At 51.2% G+C, this 19,162-nt stretch overlaps 2 protein-coding genes across 2 annotated transcripts; one reads left to right on the top strand and one right to left on the bottom strand.

The window, feature by feature from the left end:
* Nucleotides 1-801: 801 nt before the first annotated feature.
* On the bottom strand, nucleotides 802-6,418 carry PEX11B (peroxisomal biogenesis factor 11 beta). Its single transcript, XM_083166986.1, has 4 exons — nucleotides 6,219-6,418; nucleotides 3,148-3,263; nucleotides 2,868-3,069; nucleotides 802-2,729 (listed from the first exon to the last, which is right to left on the bottom strand). The coding sequence occupies exons 1-4, from the start codon at nucleotides 6,272-6,274 to the stop codon at nucleotides 2,363-2,365; spliced, it is 741 nt and encodes a 246-aa protein (XP_083023112.1). The 5' UTR covers nucleotides 6,275-6,418; the 3' UTR covers nucleotides 802-2,362.
* Nucleotides 6,419-6,768: 350 nt separating this feature from the next.
* On the top strand, nucleotides 6,769-17,606 carry LIX1L (limb and CNS expressed 1 like). The gene is made up of 6 exons (XM_083166985.1): nucleotides 6,769-7,141; nucleotides 9,137-9,300; nucleotides 9,954-10,094; nucleotides 12,895-12,990; nucleotides 14,621-14,698; nucleotides 14,789-17,606. Exons 1-6 carry the CDS (start codon nucleotides 6,892-6,894, stop codon nucleotides 15,029-15,031), a joined length of 972 nt encoding a protein of 323 aa, XP_083023111.1. The 5' UTR covers nucleotides 6,769-6,891; the 3' UTR covers nucleotides 15,032-17,606.
* Nucleotides 17,607-19,162: the final 1,556 nt, after the last annotated feature.

Genomic DNA, 19,162 nt, shown 5'->3' with positions numbered 1-19,162 from the left:
AATTGTGTGTGATTTTGCACCTATGCTGGACAACGCGCGTTTCACACACATAGAACCTACCCGAAGAGGTGGAATGGGGATGGGTACAGGGCTCTCGCGTAGGTGAGCGTTATTATCAGTGAGTTCACTCAAATGAGTCACATACAGACCACAACTGGCAGGAGGCATCTGTTTTGTGGGTGCGTGATTCATAGTGTAAAATGCCCATGGCTTCTGATTGGCCGAGTGCATCTCAATGCTGCCCACAGGTGCTATTGCTATTACGAATGGCGGCTGCAGTTTTTGCGGATGATTTGTCATTGGCATCTATCTGAGCATGTGTTTTTTGTCTTTGATCATGGAGACATTAGCCGTATATTTATGCTAGTGCTGCAGCCCATTTTGTTTTTAGAACTGAAACGCTGTTTTAGCATCCTGCGACTGGTGCACCATTGAAGCTTGCGCTTGCCCTGTGTCGGTGCAGGTTCTCCACGTGAGCAGGACACAGCCGCCATCATTACCATGCTTGTGCTGGCCTAGCCATCCCCTATTACCTCACAGGAAGTGGCTGCATGCGCAGTTCGGCTCCATTGTCTGCAATAAAATCTGTGAGCATATCGGCATTGCATGGGCTAGTGCCATCGCCAGTTGGCTGCTGTGTTCCCCGCGAGTGCATGTATAGAGGGCCTAGGCATCATACAGAGCCATTGCGTGAGGTAAATGTTTCTTTGCCAAGTCAGAGTGCAGCACCATACCACCATCCTATGTACGCGGTTTGTCAGAAACACACACACACGTGTGCAACAGAAAGAAACACGGGAGGAAAACGTGAATATTTAATCTGCGGTCAGAAGCCAGGATTATATACAAAATTACAGCACATTATATACAGGTTCTCACATAATTCAATTGGCTCTAATACTTGCAAGTGTTACATTGTACATCAGAGGCTACAATCCGAGTATTCCCATTGGGGTACAAGCCACAACCTGTACAACCACCTAAGGTGTTATATCCAGTTATCACATATTACAGGGTTATAGCTGGTTACTATAGTAATCTTCAGGCACCTGGCTAGTTTGCATCCATGTGCAGTAACCCGTAGCAACCAAAGTTTTCTCAGGTGATGACTGGTAAAAGTAAAGATCTGGCTAGCTGTTATACTTACAGCACACCATCGCTTATTATACATGTGTTGCTATGGGTTACAGGAGAAGAGGTTATCTTTTAGGAGCCTGAGAGATCAGATTAATGGTTATGGTTATATATATATATGGTTATTGCTGGTTTCTAGGATTATCTCCTGATTGGATAGGTTACAGCACAACAAGGTTCTGTAACCAGTCCTTACCGAACCTTTTACATGTGACATAGATAGGTGCGGGTACAGAAGGGGGCCAGTGACAGAGGGCGACAGCACTGATGGGGGTGCTAAGGTGCCGGTAACCTGCACGGAGGCTGAATTCACAGTTACAAGAAGTACAGGTGAAATGTCTTGGGCAGAACACATACAGTATCTATTAGATGCCACCCCGAAGCAGAGGCATGATTTCAGACTGGTGAGGAATACAAGGCAATGACAGGGTAGCCCTGCACAGCGTCTCAACAAGAGGTTACAGACAGCCAGAGTGCAGCCATTATGCCATATAACAGGCGTTAGGCTTTTCCTGACAACGAAGCTTTCAGTAGGAGAATACATGTTGTTTGGTGGATACAGTGCGCCCCCTGCAGGCTGCAAAGGGAAATGACACATCAATAATAAAACCCTTGAGAACATTTATGTGTAATTAAATCAGTCCCCACTCAGAGATCAGTGGCCGTCTGCACAGTTGTTACCTAGGCAGTCTATACCACCATCTGAAAACACAGCAGGGTTCACCAGAATTGCCTAAAGCTGATAGCAGAGAGCAATAGCTTGCATTTCAGCTGCAGGCAAAACAAATGGCGAGTGAGAGCCCTCGTTCTGACGAGAGGCAGAATTCTTCCCAATAACATATATGCAACATTCTCAGTGACACTTGTATAGAAGGGCGATTTAGAAATGCATGCAGTGTTAAGATGCAGCACAAACCCCTCCCCCTACTGATTACAGGGCGGAGCCCATGCACAGTGCAGGGTGACTGTGCTGCCCGTACGGCATAGAGGCATCAGTGCAAACTCCCGATCCAGCCAGCTCTCCCTATGTTGGTACTGGGCCCTCCTGCAAGGTGCACACACATCTGGTCTAATCTCCTGGCCACCGGCCCACCATGGTCCCTAGGTGTACACAGCCTCAGACATAACCATTAAGCTACAACAGAGCTCCCCAGCTCCCAGCCAGGCCAATTCCACAAGGGTCTTAATTAAGTTGAATTAAGAGCTAAGCATGGGACAGTGGCCCAGATCATGGCTTTAGCTTCAGCCAGGGATGGACAATGGTCAGGATGGACAGTATAGAGGACGTCAGGCCACACAGCCCCACAAAGCCAGGGTTGGTCTTGTAAAGTCCCAGCTTATCCAGGGGGATGAACAGGTCGCAAGCGTTCTTGGCCACATCTAGGAGAAGCGGGGGGTTGCTGCGGAGGACGTGGAGGAGGAGACGCAGCTGGGGCCCCAGGAGCTGGTGTGGTGGCCGATTCCCACAAGAGACCTCCCCGTTCTCTGCTGCAGCTTTAGAGGACGGACGCTTCTGGCCTCTTTCCACCTCCATCAGGAGTTTCAGCTCGTAGAGGTCCCGGGTCAGGTTCATGATGAGAGAGAAGAGGTAATACCTACGGAGAGGAAAGCAAACCTTGTTAGGGAGCAGAAGACTGGTCATACTGGTGTACAAACAATACACATCGGTCCACAGAGGAAACAGATACTGACAAGCACAATGGGGGATTGGGAGACAAAACCAGAGGTCCAACCTGAATGATCGTTGGCTCCACTTCTCCTGGTCCAGCTCCCGAGACAGGCCAGTCTTCCCCAGCCACAGGATGTTGTCACAGCCAAAATACATGGCTCTGTTGAGGTGGCTCACCGTGATGCAGAACCTCAAGACCACATCCGACAGGTGAATGGCTCGCTTGGCCGATTCCAAGGCATCTACAGAGTTCCCCAACCGAAACACTACGGAGAAGAAGAGGGACCATGATCGAATCGCTACCTACCAGGGGCTAGTTGGCCCAAGTTTTGCCCACTACTTACACTTCCGGCCCAGGCTCAGGTGCGCCTCCAGGGTTTTGAGAGTCGCAACAAGTTCCACACTGGCTCCACTCTTCTGCAGAGAGTACCCCAGCAACGTGCAGGCATACTGGGCAGCTCTACAACAAAGAAGGGAAAAGCTCCGATTACACTGACCCAAAGAGCTGGCAATCTAAACACAACAGGGATGACATGCACAGCATACTGCAGAAGCAGAATATGGGCAAGTGGCCAGGAGAAAAGAGGGCACACGGAAAGTGAATCATGGCCAGTCCTGGCTATGGCTGAGATGCATCGCTATAATACGATCACATGTCTCAGCCGCAAGAGCAAAACAAATGCGAAACGCATGCTTCATGTCTGCGCAGAAAGAGGCCCTTGTGCTGGATGCGTGGGCGATGTGGGGACAAACAACCATCTGCAGCGCTGAGATGGATACGCAGGATAATAATAATAACCATACAGAATAAATGTTCCGCATTATTCTGTGTAGCTGCATTTGTGGCTCTGCACATTAATGAATCACGACATGACAAGGAGAGAGGTACTGCTGCTTTATCACACAGGGGGCGCCGAGGGTTCCACTCATACCCAATCAGATATCTGCACACACCTCCCACCCAGTCCAAACCCCCGACACAAAACGGTCCCTACTCTTCTTCCAATCAATGTCAACAATGGGAAGGTCGACATTCAAAAGGACAACGTGAGTTTTTCACATTTTTTGGGTGCCGAATGTCAACGAAAATCGACATAGACACCGTATTAGTGTACAGCTATACTTGCCATGCTTCCAGCACACTATTCTAGTCTCCCTTCATGCCCTAGCGGATGGTACGGTATGGAATACAGCCTCCCCCCCCCCCAGAAATTATACTGGACCTGCCTCAGCCTCCCCAGAAATAAAACTACACGGAGCTTCCATCTTGGCAGTAGCCACATATAGAATGTCTGCATCACTATCACAGAATAATGGAAAAAGGGGCGTAGGGTCACAGTCTGTCCCCCTATAGGAGATCTGCCTGATGGATCTGAACAACTCATCGTTCAAATCATTATGTGTGTTCACCAGGGTTTCCTACTCTCCCCGGAATGTCCGGGAGGCTCCGAAAATCAGGTCCCCCTCCAGGCTCATCGGAAAGGTGGGCAACCCTCCCGGATACTGGCTAAGCGTAGTGCTGCTGACAGTCTTCTCTCCGATCTGCTCCGGGAGAAGAGAATTTAAAAGTAAACAACCCTGGTGTACGCACTATCTGTGCAGCGATGTCTTCTGGTTGGCCCCGGTACACGCTCGATCAGAAGATATTGATAGAGATGCCATGCTGCCAAGTAGAGCATGACCAGTTCAGTGGCAGGTCTGTATGCAATTTCTGATGCAGCTTGTTGCCTCCATGCTGCCTGCAATGTAGTGCAAGGTACACATGGTGCTGCATGTATCCAGCTTTTAGGCTGAGCACACATCATATGATGTTGTACAATTCCAGGAGTGACAGGAGGACACGGCAGCAAGCAGCTGAATACAGCTAATGAACAATATATGGTATGGCCACTGAGTCCCACAACAGTTGGAGAGACACAGGGGCCGATTTATTAAGCCTGAAAGCGGCCAGTAATAACGCAGCAGACAATCAGCTCAGGTTACAGGCTGTGTTTCAGAAATGCCAGGAGCTGATTGGCTGCTGCGTTTTAATCTGCCACTTTAAAATAGTGATGGCCACCCATCGGTGATATCACTGATAAATAACCCTGCCCATTTGTAAGGGAGCCATCAACAGTTTTACTCATAGATCAGGGGTTCCCAAACTGTGCGCCTAGGCTCCCTGGGGTGCCTCAGAGGCGCAGCACTTGCAGGGGTGCCTCGGTTTGGTGGTCCAAAACCGATTCAAATTATTTATGGTCAATGTATTAGACAAAATCAGTGCTTGTGGCTTCCAGTTTTAAAATATGTGGTTAAATAGAAGTGAATCTACATAACTGGACCCAAGGATGACATATAAGCACAACATATTTAATTTAATATTGTTTTCTGAAATTCTCGGTAGCAAACTTTGCACCTAGGGGGCCGTGACAAATATTCTGATAATCTAGGGTGCCGTGATGCAAAATAGTTTGGGAACCACTGTCATAGATGCTCACCCCTACTTTAATGTTCAATGAGTTGCGGGCCAATAAGGGCACAGGGGCATAGTTTCACAGGTGTCGGGGCAGTCCGATGCTCTGTGTCTCAACGCCCGGGAGAAAAATAAAATACAAATATTGAATAGTTTTGTATCATCGATGGTGGGAAACCATCTGCTTCTCCCCCAGCAATGATAGAGTAGTTACCATTGATTACAGACCATCAATAATTCTTAATTATCGCTAGTCAATGGCCACCCCTACTTTATTACTTCTCCAGGGTTAATGAATCTGTGCTCCCTGACATATATTACCCTCATGCTGACAAATAAGATCGTTGGGACTGGGTATGGGTAAAAACCGGACCAGGACAAAACCCCCGGACCAGACATCAAACTCTGCATTTTGGAGCTTGTAGCGTCCGGTGGGTTTCCTGTCCTGGGGGGCTGCCTGTGACACCTGTCACCAGGTAGAGGAGGAGGGGTAGAATAAAGTCTCCCTGTATGGTCCGGGCATGTAGCAAAAACCGGACGGTCCGGACCACAGGGGGAGGCTGTAATCTCCCCTTCCCCATGTCCCTGGTGATAGCTATCACAGGGACCCCCCTGGACAAGACACCCCACAACAGGACATGCCCCGGACCGGACCCTATAAGCTCCGGACTGCAGATTTTGATGTCCTGTCCGGCGGTCCGGAGTCTAGTCCGGTCCGGTTTTTACATAGTCCCGTTGGGACTTGTAGTCCTACATTTAATGTAGAGATACGTACACTGAGCTATATATTACTGACAGGGGGATTGCTGGGATTTGTAGTCCCACAACAGCTGGATAGACACAAGCTGTCACCTCTGGACTATATATTATCCACAGGCTGGTAGGGGGAGTGCTGAGACTTGTGGTTCCCCAGGCGACATGAGCAGGGCTGTGTGCTAGAAGCAATAAGTGCAGTGGGATCACCTGATGAGCCGTTCCTTGGCCTGGCTCTGGCCGCTGAACCTGACCCAGGAGTCCATGAGCCCGCCGTGTCCCGTGTCCCGTACGGGTTTAAAGATCAAAATTCAGAGCAACACTTCCGGGTGGAGAACGGGGCGCGGCGAGGGTCAGACAAAGCAAAAGAGCGAAGCTCAGCCGGGGAGCCGTAACCCCGGCAACCACACAGCGCTACCTACTCAGTGACCGCCCCTCCGCTGACAGCTGACTACAGCACGCCTGGGATCCGCCTCTCGCCACGGACTCAGAATTGTGATTGGTGGATGGAACTCGCGTGCAGGATGATAGTTATGCAGATACAGCTTAGTTGGAGCCCCGCCGCCTATTATGATTGTAAAGCTGGTGATTGGCGAGTTGGCCTCAGCTCCACCCCCTGTAATCCTATGAGTGACATTTCTTTCTGGATTCCGTTATTCGGCAGGAAAGTTTCCTCCCATTCTGGTAGATAATGCTGGTGATTGGCTGGAGGTGCTCGGCTCCTCCCCTTTACTAGTTGAGTGGCAGCTTAGTTCCGTTATTCGGCCTTATAGACCCCGCCACATCTGGTCGGTGAGGATGGTGATTTGCTATAGCGATGCTTGGCCCCGCCCCTCCCTCTGCTGAGTGACATCTCGGTTCCTCTCAGTCCCGTTATCCGGTCATGGAGTCGGTGCGTCCTCAGCGGCTGCAGCCGGGGGTCGGAGTCGGGTTGTCCGGCGGAACATTACGCTCCCTGAGGCCTGGAGTGACCGGCAGCCCCGCGGCTCAGGCCACGGCTCCTCCTCCTCCGCTCGGCCTGGGGGTCCCGGGGGCTCTGGGGCTCGGGAGTCCGGGAAACCCGGCGGTGCTGCGGGAAGCGGTGGAGGCTGTGGTGCGAAGCTTCGCCAAACACACCCAGGGCTACGGACGAGGTGAGCTCCGGGTGCGGGGGAGGCACACAGGGTGGACAGATGGCTGCAGGGGAGGGGGCAGATGACTGACGATGGGGGACTACATGATCCTCAGTACCACAGGGAGGGACTGACATTACTATGGTAATCACTACAAGGGGGGGATGCGGGAGTCGCAGGAGATCGCTACGAGGGGGGATGCGGGAGTCGCAGGAGATCGCTACAAGGGGGGGTGCGAGAGTCGCAGGAGATCGCTACGAGGGGGGATGCGGGAGTCGCAGGAGATCGCTACGAGGGGGGATGCGGGAGTCGCAGGAGATCGCTACGAGGGGGGATGCGGGAGTCGCAGGAGATCGCTACGAGGGGGGATGCGGGAGTCGCAGGAGATCGCTACGAGGAGGGATGCGGGAGTCGCAGGAGATCGCTACGAGGAGGGATGCGGGAGTCGCAGGAGATCGCTACGAGGAGGGATGCGGGAGTCGCAGGAGATCGCTACAAGGGGGATGCGGGAGTCGCAGGAGATCGCTACAAGGGGGATGCGGGAGTCGCAGGAGATCACTACAAGGGGGATGCGGGAGTCGCAGGAGATCGCTACAAGGGGGGATGCGGAAGTCGCAGGAGATCGCTACAAGGGGGGATGCGGGAGTCACAGGTGACATTAGGGTCGCAGGAGAACTCTACTAGGAGACTTGGGGGTTGTAGGAGAGCTCTACGGGGGGACGTGGGGATCGCAGGAGAATCCTACAAGGGACTGATAGGAGGGGCCGTGGGAGTCGCAGGAGAACCCTACAGGGGACTGATAGGAGAGGCCGTGGGGGTAGCTGGAGAACCCTACAGTGGGGTACTACAGGGGACTGATAGGAGAGGCCGTGGGGGTAGCTGGAGAACCCTACAGGGGGGTACTACAGGGGACTGATAGGAGAGGCCGTGGGGGTAGCTGGAGAACCCTACAGGGGGTCACTACAGGGGACTGATAGGAGAGGCCGTGGGGGTAGCTGGAGAACCCTACAGGGGGGTACTACAGAGGACTGATAGGAGAGGCCGTGGGGGTAGCTGGAGAACCCTACAGGGGGTTACTACAGGGGACTGATAGGAGAGGCCGTGGGGGTAGCTGGAGAACCCTACAAGGGACTGATAGGAGAGGCCGTGGGGGTAGCTGGAGAACCCTACAGGGGGGTATTACAGGGGACTGATAGGAGAGGCCTTGGGGGTAGCTGGAGAACCCTACAGGGGACTGATAGGAGAGGCAGAGGGGACAGAAGTGTGCTGCATACGTGACAATCAGGTGATAAAACCCAGAAAGCAGATTCTGTGACTGCACTATGTGTTTGAGCAGCGCCGTCCCCAGAGACCTGTATTCACAGCGCAGTAATCTGAGACCCAGGACGGCAGTCCCCAGGGTGCAGTCCCCAGGCCAGATGTGTCCATATAATGTATGGTCAGGGGGCGAGAGCTGCACGGATGTTTAGGATAACAAAGAGGGCATGGTGCCTAATCCAGTCCCCAGCTGTGCAGCCATGTTCTGTGTATGGTCAGGTTGGAGACACTGGGATAATCAGCCAAAGCTGCAGAGCATCGCACTGTACGCTCTGCCCGCTGCCATATGTGATCAGTCTGGCCAGAACACTGCACGCCCCCGCCGCGGACTGAAATGTTTTGATTATGTATAAATAAAGCACATGGAGAAGAGACATTACCTCCCTGTCTGCAATCAGAGCCATGTGCTGCCTCCCTCCACTATGGCGTATGCTGCTGCTCATTCTAGTCATAGATGCTAATCCGGAATATATTAGGGCTCGAGTGATTGGCCTCTATAGGTCGAAGCTGTCGCCGTCGTGCTGCGGCCTAGTGTGGTGCAGTTTAGTAACATTATCCAAGCCCCACGTCCCTTGTGTGTCGAACCCTCTGATTATGGGTTATGTCTCGCTCTTTCTGATTGGTTACATCCTGTTGGTGAACATGATGATCCTGCCTACCTGCTGCATGTCCATTACCCTGTTCTCTTTCTCCCCCCAGTTAACGTGGTGGAAGCGTTGCAGGAATTCTGGCAGATGAAGCAAACGCGGGGGGCAGACCTTAAAAATGGAGCCCTGGTGGTTTATGAGATGGTGCCATCTAACAGTCCGCCCTACGTCTGCTACGTCACCCTGCCTGGGGGAAGTTGTTTCGGGAGCTTCCAGGTACGGTTTTCTATGTGACAGAAATGGTGTACAAGAAGCGGCTGCAAGAAATGACAGTTCCTGGGGTGTGCGCTTCTTATTGTGACCCCCGAGCACTGTGGTGCTGAGCACAAACGGCATCGACTGTGGGATCCATCCAGCTTTGTAGCATGTGCCAAGCTGATAGCCTTGGGATTCAGCTTACATATTTGCGCTGTTACGTGCGCAGTGAGAGGTCTGGTGGCAGCTCGCACATGCCTAGGCGCTGTTTGGCTGCCTAGGCGCTGTGCAGCTCGGCGGGTATGTGTTCCCTACATGTAATGTCCTCAATGTAATGTATGCAATGTCCTCTCTCCCCCCCCCCCCCCCCCTCCCCCCATCCCTGCTTGATGATGCACTGTAAATCCGCAAAAAATTCCTAGTGTGCGCAAGCACACATGGCCAATAAAGTTGATGGAGGTTAGGGTCCCTTCAAATGAGTGTCCTGATTCTCTGTTGTACAGTGCTTCTCTGTACTGTGCTTAGGTTACTTTCAGGAGGGAACCGAACACAGACAGATCAGTCTGACAATAAACACACAAGGAGACTAAAACAAAGAATGAGTGTATGTGGTAACCATGGTGACGGAATATACATCTTATTGCCTTTCCCTCATCTCCCTTTCTCCTTCACAGTTCTGTCCAACTAAAGCTGAGGCCAGGAGAAGTGCTGCGAAGATTGCACTAATGAATTCCGTGTTTAACGAGCACCCGTCCCGCAGGATTACCGATGAGTTCATTGAGAAGAGCGTCTGCGAAGCCCTAGCAACGTTCAATGTAAGAGGAGCATGGGGGAGTTCTAGCTGTGTTCATAATGCAGGTAACACCCCGCCTCTGCCAGCGCTGAGATCTCCGCAGCTATACCCAGGGGTAGGAGTCTGGTTGTACTGCCTGTTCTGGGTGCTTCCCTGCGCTGATCTCTGCAGCTATACCCAGGGGTAGGAGTCTGGTTGTACTGCCTGATCTGGGTGCTTCCCTGCGCTGATCTCCGCAGCTCTACCCTGGGGTAGGAGACTGGTTGTACTGCCTGATCTGGGTACTTCCCTGCTCTGATCTCTGCAGCTATACCCTGGGGTAGGAGACTGGTTGTACTGCCTGATCTGGGTACTTCCCTGCACTGATCTCCATCTATACCCAGGGGTAGGAGTCTGGTTGTACTGCCTGATCTGGGTACTTCCCAGCGGTGAGATCTCTGCAGCTATACCCGGGGGTAGGAGTCTGGTTGTACTGCCTGTTCTGGGTGCTTCCCTGCGCTGATCTCCGCAGCTATACCCAGGGGTAGGAGTCTGGTTGTACTGCCTGTTCTGGGTGCTTCCCTGCGCTGATCTCTGCAGCTATACCCAGGGGTAGGAGTCTGGTTGTACTGCCTGATCTGGGTGCTTCCCAGCGCTGATCTCCGCAGCTATACCCGGGGGTAGGAGTGTGGTTGTACTGCCTGTTCTGGGTGCTTTCCTGCGCTGATCTCCGCAGCTATACCTGGGGTAGGAGTCTGGATGTACTGCCAATCTGGGTACTTCACTGCTCTGATCTCCGCAGCTATACCCGGGGGTAGGGGTCTGGTTGTACTGCCTGATCTGGGTGCTTCCCAGCTCTGAGCTCTGCAGCTATACCTGGTGGTAGGGGTCTGGTTGTACTGCCTGTTCTGGGTGCTTCCCTGCGCTGATCTCTGCAGCTATACCCTGGGGTAGGAGTCTGGTTGTACTGCCTGATCTGGGTGCTTCCCTGCTCTGATCTCCGCAGCTATACCCGGTGGTAGGAGTCTGGTTGTACTGCCAATCTGGGTACTTCCCTGCGCTGATCTCTGCAGCTATACCCTGGGGTAGGAGTCTGGATGTACTGCCATTCTGGGTACTTCCCTGCGCTGATCTCTGCAGCTATACCCTGGGGTAGGGGTCTGGTTGTACTGCCTGTTCTGGGTGCTTCCCTGCACTGATCTCTGCAGCTATACCCTGGGGTAGGGGTCTGCTTGAACTGCCAATCTGGGTACTTCCCTGCTCTGATCTCTGCAGCTATACCCAGGGGTAGGGGTCTGATTGTACTGCCTGATCTGGGTGCTTCCCAGCGCTGAGATCTCCGCAGCTATACCCAGGGATAGGAGTCTGGTTGTACTTCCCAGCGCTGATCTCCGCAGCTATACCCAGGGGTAGGAGTCTGATTGTACTGCCTGATCTGGGTGCTTCCCAGCGCTGAGATCTCCGCAGCTATACCCAGGGGTAGGAGTCTGGTTGTACTTCCCAGCGCTGAGATCTCCGCAGCTATACCCTGGGGTAGGAGTCTGGTTGTACTGCCTGATCTGGGTGCTTCCCAGCGCTGAGATCTCCGCAGCTATACCCAGGGGTAGGAGTCTGGTTGTACTTCCCAGCACTGAGATCTCCGCAGCTATACCCAGGGGTAGTAGTCTGGTTGTACTTCCCAGCGCTGAGATCTCCGCAGCTATACCTGGGGGTAGGAGTCTGGTTGTACTGCCTGATCTGGGTACTTCCCTGTGCTGAGATCTCCGCAGCTATACCCATGGGTAGGAGTCTGGTTGTACTTCCCTGTGCTGAGATCTCTGCAGCTATAACCGGTGGTAGGAGTCTGATTGTACTGCCTGATCTGGGTGCTTCCCTGCTCTGAGCTCTGCAGCTATACCCTGGGGTAGGGGTCTGATTGTACTGCCTGTTCTGGGTACTTCCCTGCGCTGATCTCTGCAGCTATACCCTGGGGTAGGAGTCTGGATGTACTGCCATTCTGGGTACTTCCCAGCGCTGATCTCTGCAGCTATACCCAGGGGTAGGAGTCTGGTTGTACTGCCAATCTGGGTACTTCCCTGCTCTGATCTCTGCAGCTATACCCAGGGGTAGGAGTCTGGTTGTACTACCCAGCGCTGAGATCTCCGCAGCTATACCTGGGGGTAGGAGTCTGGTTGTACTGCCTGATCTGGGTGCTTCCCAGCGCTGAGATCTCCGCAGCTATACCCGGTGGTAGGGGTCTGATTGTACTGCCTGATCTGGGTGCTTCCCAGCGCTGATCTATGCAGCTATACCCTGGGGTAGGGGTCTGGTTGTACTGCCTGATCTGGGTGCTTCCCAGTGCTGATCTATGCAGCTATACCCGGTGGTAGGGGTCTGATTGTACTTCCCAGTGTCCCTAAGCCCTCTCCTTGTAGCACATGTGACGGTTATAGGAAACATGCCTGGAATCGCTGTACAAGTCCCAATGACGGCTATATGGTGGAATGTGTTTATCCATAACTCTCCAAGCGCCAGGAGACCGTTCCCAGGAGCGTTGTACTGGGTCGTCTTCTCTGCAAAATGCAGCACAAATACATATTAATGGGAATTAAAAAAAACCTCAGTGGCTTAATTTTAGCATCTCCCGGTCTGCGTTCTATTAACACAACACTGTCAGGGTTTCTGGGGCTGATTAGTGCCAGCGCTGTGTGGCGTCCTTCCTCTCCAGCTGGGCCATTCTCCTTCTCCCCATTCTATTTGTCTTCTCATTGATTCGAAGCAGATGATCCGTGCTGTGTGACAGTCTGCAGATGTTCCCGGCAGGATCTTCACTGATTTGTGGTGGTTTCTTTTTTGTTTTTCAGGGTAATCGTGAGGAAGCGGATAACCCCAATACAGGGATCGGAGCTTTCCGCTTTATGCTGGAATCCAACAAGGGGAAATCCATGCTGGAGTTTCAGGTACAGGCCTCCCTCCTCCGTGTATGGCTGCTGCCACGAGAAGGCGCTGCTGGAACATTCAAGTCGGAATGGACAAAATTCTTAACAATATCATCTAGTGGGTTATTTACTAATCTCCAGCACCTGTGCACCTGCCGGGTCACCTGGAAAACGTGAATTGTGGTCTTCAGGACCAGGTTTGAGAACCCCTGAGCTTATTCTATTCTAGAAAGTGCTAGAATCTGAATGGATCTATACTCAATATTTCCACTTTAGTAAATATACCCCCAAGTGTATATACTGTACATTTAATTCCAGCTCATGTCCTTTGTTGGATAGGTGTCAGGTGCATTGATATAACTGTGCGTCCACTCTGCCCCATCCTTATCTTTGTTCGATTAGCCATCCTTATCATCTGCACATACTTGCAAGGCGATATACCGGTGTCAGACATCCGATGGATCCCTGCGCTGCACTGTCCCATTGTAATGTCTGTACTCCGTCAGTACACTTATCCTACATGAGAATGCCCCTCCACCGCCCAGTGAGGCTTCTTCGGTCACAAATTCAGACGCTGCGTCACATGTGCAGCGCTGAATATGGCCGTACGTGTATCTTGGCATCATCTCTATAATGTGAGGCAAATGGTTAACATTAACAGAAATGTTAACAAGCTGCGATGTCCCGAGTACGCCAATCCCATTCCATGCGTTATATGTGTAATTCTTACCACATGTATGACTGACACAGCTGGGAAACACATGAGCGCTAACTTGGGAAGTCAGAGACCCCAGGGCGACGTGTAGGGGGAGGAGGGGAGACATTGGTGGCTGGATGGGATTTGTCTGAGCGTTTATATGGTTAGAGTCCTTTGCTTGGAAGGGTTGTTCTCTTGAGCTCCATTGCTACGGGTGGGGATAAGGAGAGATAAAGGGTATTATTTATTAATAGATATGGCAGCCCACACCCACAGAGATTGGTTAGAGATGAGACCCCACATGTGTATGAGGGGAAGCGTATATGTGGGTGAGCGTTTCTCAGGGGCTGTCACCAGTGGTGTCCCGGCCCGGGGCTGCCTCTCGGGCAGCTGTCCCCAGCGGTGTCCCGGCCCGGGGCTGCCTCTCGGGCAGCTGTCACCAGCGGTGTCCCGGCCTGGGGCTGCCTCTCGGGCAGCTGTCACCAGTGGTGTCCCGGCCCAGGGCTACCTCTCGGGCAGCTGTCACCAGTGGTGTCCCGGTGCAGGGCTGCCTCTCGGGCAGCTGTCACCAGTGGTGTCCCGGCTCGGGGCTGCCTCTCGGGCAGCTGTCACCAGTGGTGTCCCGGCTCGGGGCTGCCTCTCGGGCAGCTGTCACCAGTGGTGTACCGGCCCGGGGCTGCCTCTCGGGCAGCTGTCACCAGTGGTGTCCCGGCCCATGGCTGCCTCTCGGGCAGCTGTCACCAGTGGTGTCCCGGCCCGGGGCTGCCTCTCGGGCTGCTGTCACCAGTGGTGTCCCGGCCCATGGCTGCCTCTCGGGCAGCTGTTACCAGCGGTGTCCCGGCCCATGGCTACCTCTCGGGCAGCTGTTACCAGCGGTGTCCCGGCCCGGGACTGTATCTCCGGTAGCTGTCACCAGGCCCCTGTGACCACCTTTCTATCTATGTGTCTCTCTAGGAGCTGATGACAGTCTTTCAACTCCTGCACTGGAACGGCAGTCTGAAGGCCATGAGAGAGCGCCAGTGCTCCCGCCAGGTAGGGACCCCTCCTGCATGTATATTACACACCAGCAGGGAGGGGGGTGTTATATGTTACCATTGGTTCTGACCCCTATGTCTTGTCCAGGAGGTACTGGCTCACTACTCTCACCGGGCACTGGATGATGACATGAGGAACCAGATGGCCATGGACTGGGTCAATCGGGAGCAGGACAATCCAGGGACCCTGACCAGAGAGCTGGCATCCACAGAGAGGCAGCTGGACGAAGCCCGGCTAGCTGGGAAGGAGCTGCGCTACCACAAGGAGAAGAAGGATATCCTGATGCTGGCTGCTGGCCAGTTGGGGAACATACACTCCTCCAACTGCTAGGCCACGCCCCACACCTGCTACATGTGACTGGCGACATGACAATACCTCACATACCGTACAGTGTACAGTGGAAGCCTCACTGGTGTCACCTAGTGGGCACAATGCAGAACACACGGCAGTAGCAATATCTGCATTGAGACCGGGTCTGGATAGAGACTTTTCAGGCGAAGGACTATTGGTGTTACTGAAGAAGAGACCTCTGGTGTTTCCGGTAATGTACACTATAAGGTCCTCCTCCCATCGGAGGAATAGGGAGTATACCAGCATGCAGGTTTACAGTCGTATATAGGGCAGTCACATCATTGGTGTGACCGGGCCCTCTCCTTTATGTCGCCAGTCACAGTGCCTGACACTAATGAAACACCAGTTTTACACCTTTGCACATTACCTTTGCACAAGTGCGCCCTGTACAGCTTTTTTTAAACACTAGCGCTCTGTGTGTCTTATCTGTTTTATATATATATATTCTATATTTTGATAGCTACAGTAAGTCGCAGCCTGCAATCCGACGCCGCCGTCTCTTGCAGGGCTGTGACCGTATTGAAAGCGATTTTATTTGTTGTTGTTTTTCTACTTTTTAACAGTTTTTATATTTTACAAAATGTAGCTTTCTAGGTCAGTGGTTTGTTACATGTATACATGCCAGAGAGAGCATACGGTTCGTCAGATAGAATGTTGTGTATCGCGTGATGGGGGGTAGTAGACAGGCCACAGTAACAGAAAGGGGCATACACTGGAAACAACTTGCTGAGACACACATCTCTTCTGGCTTAATAAAATGAGGTTACTCCCACATGTGAACATTTCGCTGCCCATTCACTAGAGTGATTTTGCCCAATTTCACCGACTATATCGGGCTGAGGAATTGGCTGAAAACCAGGGCCCTGTACCTATCAGATAGGATTTGGAGTTAGATGCTACTGCGCATAAAATCCATCGGGATCGCATGCGTCAGGTGGACATCGCGACTCTCTCTACGCACCTGCGACATGTCACATGCGATTTTCTCCTGAACTCCCCATCGGTACTATTTCATGTGATTATACCAAGTGCTAAATCGGAAGAAGGACTCCTGGGAAAGTACAAGCGAAATCAGATCTGCCGTGTGCATCAGACAGGTCCGACCAGTGAATGGGGGGCTTAACACTACTACTGGGTGGGCTCTTCCCTTCTCTATTGTACAGTATTACTATGGCACTTCTAAGGGTACACTTACTAAAGCTTCTAAAAATGAATGGAGATGCTGTTGCCCATAGCAACCAGATTCTGCATATCTTTTCTCTAGTGCATCCTTGAAAATGATCACCCTAATCTGATCGGTCGCTATAGCCAACAGCACCTTTTTTAATTGTAGAAGTTTTAATAAATGTACCCATTAGTGCAGGCATGTCCAAACACTGGCCCTCATGCTGTTGTGAAACTACAAGTCCCATCATGCCTTGCCACAGTTTTGCTATTTGGGAATGCTAAAATGATGGTAAGGCATGCTGGGATGTGTAGTGCCACGACAGCTGGAGGGCCACGGTTTGTACGAGCCTGCCTTAAGGCCAGATACTGTATATCAGGTTTCACAAAGTGAGAAACAGCCATTATTAGGAAGGGTGCTTATCCTACCCTGGAAGTAACCATTGCATCGACTGGTAAATATGGGGGTAACCTTATTTTATTCACATAGAAGGACAGAACAGATCTGACTGTAGGAAGATACTAACCCTACAAAACATGCCAATACCAAAAGTCATTGTCATATGTTAGAAAATGTTCCTTATTCATTTATATATATATCTGATGAGCACAAGGGAACTGCCACAGCTGAACCTCACATCTGCACAGACCAATTCATTTTCTTAAATCAGGGCTGTAGAATGGGTTTTACCTAGTTGGAAATCTCCTCTTCGAGTGCACCCATCACCTACGCACATTATAGGAAGCATTCAGCATATCGGCTGCAACATCACAGAGACGCAGTGCGGACAACGCCGGCTTGTTGGATGCTGCATTATATCTCCATCTGTAGGAGGTGCTGCTGGGTCACTGGAGGTGGTTTATCAGGCATGTCCAAACTGTGGCCCTCCAGCTGTTGTGAAACTACACATGAACTCCCATCATGCCTTGCCATATTTTTTTTTATCATTCCCTCGTAGCAAAACTGTGGCAAGGCATGATGGGACTTTTCACAACAGCTGGAGGGCCATAGTCTAGCCTCTTCCTCTGCTGGATCTGGTTTGGCATTTCCCCGGTTCCTGCTTACCTCCAGCATCTATAATAAAGATGGGCATATGTGGAGATTTTCCACGGGTGCGGTACCAGCCATTCCTGTGACATCACACGTATCCCTGGGAATATTTTATACAGATGACAAGCAATATGTCCAACCGCTGCAGGAAGCAGAGGCTGGAAACAGAACAGTATATTCTTGTATAAATGACATTTTTTATATAACTATATCTTATCGATGCTTATTACTACCTAACTAGGTCTCCACATCTGGTACTGGACCAATATACTGTGTTTTGTACAACGCTCCACAACTCTTTGTATTGCAATATATGCAAATAAAGGCTGATTTCTGACACGCCGGAGACTGCGTCATTACTGTTCAGTACATGTACCTCGTATGTCAGACACTGACTGATGTTCTAATACTGCAAAGCAGGAGAGGAGCTGTCTGTATAGTGTGCCAGCCTAGTGCAAATGGTGGTGGCCTGTGTGTATCTGGTGATGTTGTGCTGTGTGTTAGTTGTGGACATACTTGCCTACCTAATCCTCTCTACGCGGGAGAAAATGCTCTGCTCCTGGACTTCCCTGGTAACGTATGATTGCCATCACCTGTGGGGAGCTAGGTAAAGGTGTTTCACCACAGGTGCTGGCAATCATACATTACCAGGGAAGTCCAGGAACAGAGCATTTTCTCCCGCATGGAGAGGGTCAGGTAGGCAAGTATGGTTATGGAATAACATATGGTGGTATAGATGTAGGAGGTCATTGCTGCAGCACACTCCATCATGCCCTGGGTCTACGTACACCTGGAGGGGGGATATACAGCCCTAGGATGTATATAACTGCCACGTCTGCTGCCTGTACACCATTCAATTGATACCCACAGCCCGCACATTACACACTATTAGCTCCTAGGGTAGCACTATTAGACCTAGGGTAACGCCTTGAAAAAGCTAGTCAGCGAAATGCGCATTGGCATTCTCCAGTGCAATATGTAGCAATTTGTAGCCTGTTTTAAAACTGATATGTCTGTGAAAAATATTATGCATATGTGAATCCTAGCAGCGAACTAGCATATAACTCTAACGCTACCGGACGGCAGCGCATATCAGCCAAGGAGACTTGATCTCTGGCTGACTTATATAAGGGGAGATAGGGAGTGTTAACTGTCATATAGACACACTCCGTTGTACAGCAACCAAACCCCGCAGATTCATACCGTTTATAGCAGATGCAGGAAGCGCGCACATGCAATTCCAGCACTTGCACTTAGCTAGACGGCAGTAGAAGCCGCAAAGCCATTAGGAGTCTGATACATTTGTTTCATATATTGAAATTGGCATAACTATCGCATGGTCTGTATGCCTGTATGTAGCGCTGATTGGCCAGAATTAATAACGTGTGCGGCATGATATATAGGCATACAGCAGTAGAAGCCGCAAAGCCACTAGGAGTTTGATACATTTGTTTCATATGCTGAAATTGGTATAATGATCGCGTGGTCTGTATGCTTGCATGCAGCGTTGATTGGCTGGAATTAATAACGTGTGCGGTACATTGTATAAGCACATAAAATATTTATGTAATTCTGAAAGTGCCGTTGTATCTAAACTAATGAATGTGGCTGAATCCCAATTGATTAAAATATATACATAACCATACCAGCAGCACATCTAACGCGTGTACAAGTATAAGACACGTGAGGAGAATATCGGAGGCTCTGCTGAATACAACTAATGAGTAGATGACACAACCAATCTGAATATCGTTCAGTGTGTATGGAATTAAAACCAATATGGAGATTGTCTATTAAAAAACACACATTATTGGTGAGGTGGGAGCTTATTCACTATAGCACTACATATGGAAATGTTGAATGAACGCTACAAGGGTTGCCATATATAGGTTTGA

The sequence above is a fragment of the Crinia signifera genome, chromosome 12 (genome assembly GCF_055691185.1).
Source record: "Crinia signifera chromosome 12, ASM5569118v1, whole genome shotgun sequence".
Lineage (NCBI taxonomy): Eukaryota > Metazoa > Chordata > Amphibia > Anura > Myobatrachidae > Crinia > Crinia signifera.
This window is presented reverse-complemented; position numbering and strand designations above follow the sequence as displayed.

Excerpts from the sequence above, each read along its gene's own strand:
- PEX11B (XM_083166986.1), bottom strand. The coding sequence starts at position 6,274 with ATGGACTCCTGGGTCAGGTTCAGCGGCCAGAGCCAGGCCAAGGAACGG. Across the intron at positions 3,264-6,218 it reads GCCAAGGAACGGCTCATCAG|AGCTGCCCAGTATGCCTGCA; the intron begins GTGATCCCACTG and ends TCTTTGTTGTAG. Across the intron at positions 3,070-3,147 it reads CCTGAGCCTGGGCCGGAAGT|TGTTTCGGTTGGGGAACTCT; the intron begins GTAAGTAGTGGG and ends TCTTCTCCGTAG.
- LIX1L (XM_083166985.1), top strand. The coding sequence starts at position 6,892 with ATGGAGTCGGTGCGTCCTCAGCGGCTGCAGCCGGGGGTCGGAGTCGGG. Across the intron at positions 10,095-12,894 it reads AAGCCCTAGCAACGTTCAAT|GGTAATCGTGAGGAAGCGGA; the intron begins GTAAGAGGAGCA and ends TTTGTTTTTCAG. Across the intron at positions 12,991-14,620 it reads AATCCATGCTGGAGTTTCAG|GAGCTGATGACAGTCTTTCA; the intron begins GTACAGGCCTCC and ends GTGTCTCTCTAG.